This window comes from Neophocaena asiaeorientalis, unplaced genomic scaffold (assembly GCF_003031525.2).
Source record: "Neophocaena asiaeorientalis asiaeorientalis breed wild unplaced genomic scaffold, Neophocaena_asiaeorientalis_V1.1 scaffold154, whole genome shotgun sequence".
Lineage (NCBI taxonomy): Eukaryota > Metazoa > Chordata > Mammalia > Artiodactyla > Phocoenidae > Neophocaena > Neophocaena asiaeorientalis.
Genome location: NW_020172982.1, coordinates 5,367,356 through 5,371,943, shown reverse-complemented (window position 1 = coordinate 5,371,943; position 4,588 = coordinate 5,367,356). Strand labels below are relative to the sequence as shown.

The 4,588-nt window shown below is 50.6% G+C and overlaps 1 protein-coding gene across 3 annotated transcripts in view; it reads left to right on the top strand.

Annotated features, from left to right (window-relative positions):
- The window catches only part of NKIRAS1 (NFKB inhibitor interacting Ras like 1), a 22,757-nt gene extending 18,962 nt beyond the window's left edge, over nt 1–3,795 (top strand). For 2 of the 3 annotated variants that reach the window (XM_024742038.1, XM_024742040.1), the window contains exons 4-5: nt 3,038–3,133; nt 3,274–3,791. In XM_024742038.1, the coding sequence (XP_024597806.1) occupies nt 3,038–3,133; nt 3,274–3,516 (339 nt within the window). In that variant the 3' untranslated portion in view covers nt 3,517–3,791. Of the gene's footprint in view, nt 1–3,037; nt 3,134–3,273 lie in introns of all 3 variants that reach the window. The other variant, XM_024742041.1, reaches the window with a different exon arrangement.
- Nucleotides 3,796–4,588: the final 793 nt, after the last annotated feature.

Genomic DNA, 4,588 nt, shown 5'->3' with positions numbered 1-4,588 from the left:
AGTTCTCTGATTCTTTTTTTTTTTTTTTTTTAACTGATGCGTAGTATTCACTGTGTGGCTGTAGATGTACCATACTTATTTAACCAGTCTCAGATTGATGGAGACTTAGGTTTTCTCTGGTCATTTGCTAGCATGAACTACGCTGCAGTGAAGAATCTTAGACATTTGTTATTTTGTACATTTTAACGTAGAGTTGAAAGATCAACCAGCAGAAGTTAGGTTCTTGCATTAAAGGTAAATATAGTGACAAGTTACTGTCCATAGGAATGGTATGAAAATGCCTATTTCTTCAGTCCTGACAACGTGTGGTTAAATTTTTGGATTTTGTGACTCTTGTGGGTGAAATGGTATTTTCATAGTTTCTTTTGTCCTTAAAGTGAACGACGTTGAACCTCTTTTGACTTATTTTTATTATTATTATTAGTTTAATATTTATTTGGTTGCACCAAGTCTTAGTTGCTGCAGGCGGGCTCCTTAGTTGCGGCATGCATGTGGGATCTAGTTCCCTGACCAGGGATTGAACCCAGGCCCCCTGCATTGGAGTATAATTGCTTTACAATGGTGTTAGTTTCTGCTGTATAACAAAGTGAATCAGCTATATGTAAACATATATCCCCATATCCCCTCCCTCTTGCGTCTCCCTCCCACCCTCCCTATCCCACCCCTCTAGGTGGTCACAAAGCACTGAGCTGATCTCCCTGTGCTATGCGGCTGCTTCCCACTAGCTGTCTATTTTACGTTTGGTAGCGTACGTATGTCCATGTCACTCTCTCAGGAAGTCTCATCTTTTGATTTGTTTTAAAATGATCACTCTGGGACTTCCCTGGTGGTCCAGTGGTTAAGACTCCACACTTCCACTATAGGGGGCGTATGTTTGATCCCTGGTTGGGGAACTAAGATCCCCCATGCTGTGCGGCCAAAAAAAAAAAAAAAAATCACTCTGTTGACTTTCACCTTGAGGGACAAGGTGAGAAGCAGAGTTTAGTTCAGATGCTCTCGCTCTAGAGCACTTTGACATTTACCGGCTGGAGAAGTGAAAAGGCAGCAAAGGAGTCTACAAAGTGGCCTTTGAAGTACGAGGAACACCAAGAGATAAGGGTGACCCAGAAGGCAAGTAAAGTCGGCACTTTAAAAGGTAGGAAGTGACCAAGCTATGTCAGATACTAAAGGCAGATCAAAAGAGCCGAGAGGTGGCCAGCTTTAGTAACTTGGGAGATCTCAACGACGACAGTTTTAGTGAAACGGTGAGACAGAGTCTGATGGCCTGGATGTGAGAGAGTTGAGCACAGCAAACCTAGCTCTTTGAAAGAGTTTTGAGTCAAAGGGTAAATATATTGTCCCCTAAAAGGGGAACAGAGAGGAGCTGGAGAAGGATGTATCAGAGGGTTTTGTTTTTCAGATGAGAGAGATGGGTTGTACGCAGTGGGATGATTCAGCGGAGAGACGCAGGTGAGGGGATAGCCGATGGAGTGACACCTTGTCCAGGTTGAAGAGGGTGGGGACGTGGGCTTAGAGGACCGTGGGGCTGGTAGACGTGGCGGTGGAAGCACCTGACAGTTCCCTTCTCGTTGCTCCTGTCTTCTTGCTGACGTAGTGTGGACATCAGCTGAGGGTGAGACGGGGAAGGCAGAGGGAACGGTGGAGGTTGGAGGAGGACCAAGGTAGGAGATGCCGTCCTTCCAGGGGAAGTGTCGGGAACGTGATGTGTTTGCTGGAGAACAGCAGCGCGCTGGAGGTCGGTGGTTACGAACCGGGACCGGCCAGCAGGGTTGTGTTTTCTCCCGCCACGTTCGGTAAATGGTGTCGGCAAAAGGTACAGTTAAGAGTTCAACTTAACCGAGGTGGCGGCAGGGGGCGTACGGCGTGATGACGATGGCGAGGGAGCGAACGAGGAGAAGCTCGGCGGGGGGAGCGCCGAGGGCAGCAGCGGGGTTGCAGGACTGAGACAGAGGTGGTAGCGCTGGGGCTCGTGGGTCCCTGCGGTGCTTGCGGGGTCGCTGCAGAGGGGTGCGGGGGATGAACCAGGAAGGCAGCGGGCGGAGCGGGATTCCCGCACTCGAGGTCAGAGAGGAGAGTAACCGGTTGTCCTGGTTCGTGGGAGCGAGTGGCTGAGGTCAGGAGGGCAGTTAGGATCTCTGAAGTCAAGGAGCTGAGGGATGAGGTTACCGGGTCACCCCCAGGGCTGCTGAAATCACCACCAGTATGACGGGAGTAGCGTGTGGGGTGACCACGGGCCAGCCCTGGGATGGGCAGCAACAGCCGGGCCGGGGAGCAGGGGGCATCAGCCCTCGGCCCGAGGGTTTCTAGGGAGGGATCGTGTTGGAGGTGGCCCCGAGCCTAGGACACCTCCTCCGCTGTACCCTGCGGGCGGCCGGGTGACCACGCGCAGCCAAGCCAGAGGGGAAGGGAACCTTCGCCGCAGAGACGGGGTGGGTGGTGGGGGGCAACGGGAGGGCTGGCTCCTGCTGAGAGACGGAGGAGAGCCCTGCCTGCCGCTCCGTGCCGCCCCATCCCGCTCCGTCCTCCCACCGGAGCGTGCGCACGTCTCGAAGGCGGGAGCCCGGCCGTGGCCCGGCCGTGGCGCAGAGGAGCCCCCCTCCACCTCCCCGGCCTCCTGCTTTAGGTGCCTTTCCAGGCAGTCTCTCAGCGTCTGGAGGTCACCACTCGTCTCCCCTCCCGCGGACTGTGACCGCCCTTCTGGTCGCCTGAAACAGTGCCTGGGGGTAGCGACAGAAGGATCGATTGCCTTGCATTTAGGGTAAAAGGTACCTATTGGGTGGTACGTTCAACACATATTTAGTGCTTGTGTCAGGTGCTTTGCTATGTTTAGGAGTGACGTGAACAGAACAATTCCCGTTCTCAAGGAACTCAGGCCCCAGGGCTGCAGACCTCTCACGGCTCCAGAAGTTCCGTGGTTGTATCTTCAAGTACGTATCGCAGGTTTCCCAGACAGCAGGTAGAGCTAAACTGAAACGTAGACACCCCTCAAACCGTTATCTGTACCCTCGATAGTGATTTCCCCAAGTCTGTCTTCCAGCCGTACCCGGAGTTGAGTAACTTCAACTGTTGCGTCGTCAGCAGCCTGGAGAGCATCTGCGTTTTTGAGGAGATACACGGAGCGAGGAGGGGTGAGGTAATGCCCTTTACCCTTCAGCCTCACGCCTGAGGATCAATTTGGACGAAGCACTTTGTTAAACGGGACAGTTTTATTCCTCCGTTTTGTCTAGGAACTGATGCTGGCAAAGTGTGATCTTTTTTACCCGTTTCTTTCAGGTGGCCATTGTCGTGTTAGGAAACAAAACTGACCTTTCTGAGCAGAGACAAGTGGACGCCGAAGTGGCACAGCGGTGGGCCAGGAGTGAGAAGGTGCATCTGTGGGAGGTGACGGTCACAGACCGCAAGACCCTGATCGAGCCCTTCACCCTGCTAGCCCGCAAACTCTCCCAGCCCCAGAGCAAACCGAGCTTCCCTCTGCCTGGGAGGAGAAGCAAAGGCAACTCCAGCTCTGAGAACTAAACCCTAGGGTTGCACAACTGTCCCTTGAATGGTGACTGCCTCGAGGTGTCTGTGAACTTATGTAAAACAGGCCATTTCTGTCTACCTTTGGTCCTTAGGAAGACCCTAGGGAAGTAATTTAATGCACTTCCAGTTATAATTCAGTTACTGTTCCCTGACATGAAGTAATAATATATTTGCATTCTCCCTGTTTCAGACTTGTCCCTAAAATGAGCACCTTTGTTATCTGTATTATGTTGCATTTGCCAAAAGAATAAAATAAAATTTGGGTGGTATGCACGTGTACCTGTGAGTAGCTCCCCTCCCCTTTAACCCGTTTCAGAAGCTGTCATTCTGTGTAACTTTATGCAGACTTACTCGCTCAAATGTTAATTTTGTTTTTGAAAAGTTCACTCATCATCTAAGGTCTAGGATTACGAAAGGACATTTTTTGTGTGTCCAAATTGGATCACAAACAGTAAACAATTTGGGTACTAAGTTAAGCTAAATTTTATCTGGTAGGGATCTTGCTAAACCTGTGATTTAGCTTTGTTCAAATTATGTTTAGCATGAATGGAGTAGGTGGTGTAAGTATGTTCCAGCTGGTGCTTCCTTCTGTAGGAAACTGCTGAACACTTGTGGACAGTGAAGCTTCCATTTCCCACAAGGCATACCATACCTACCTTCTGGAGTAGTCTTCAAGTTAGTTAGGTACCTGAGTTTGTGCTGTGGTTCTCTGAAGATTTTGGCAAGATCTGAGTAGCGGGGCTGACTGTGTTGAGCAAGTTGACAATACTGCTAACTAACTGTAAAGTCGGAAGCAAGCTACTTAGTGGTTTTGACCGTGAAAACAGTGCACTATTAGTTTTCAATATAAAGTATGACATAAGCTGTCCAGCAAAGAAATGTTAAAACGTCTAGTAAATAGCAGTATCTTGAATACATTTAAGGCGCGGTTCAGTGAATTCGAACTCACTCACTTGGTGGGACCTCCCTGGGGGCGCGGTGGTTAAGAATCCTCCTGCCAATGCAGGGGACACGGGTTCGAGCCCTGGGCCGGGAAGATCCCACATGCCGCGGGGCAACTAGGCCC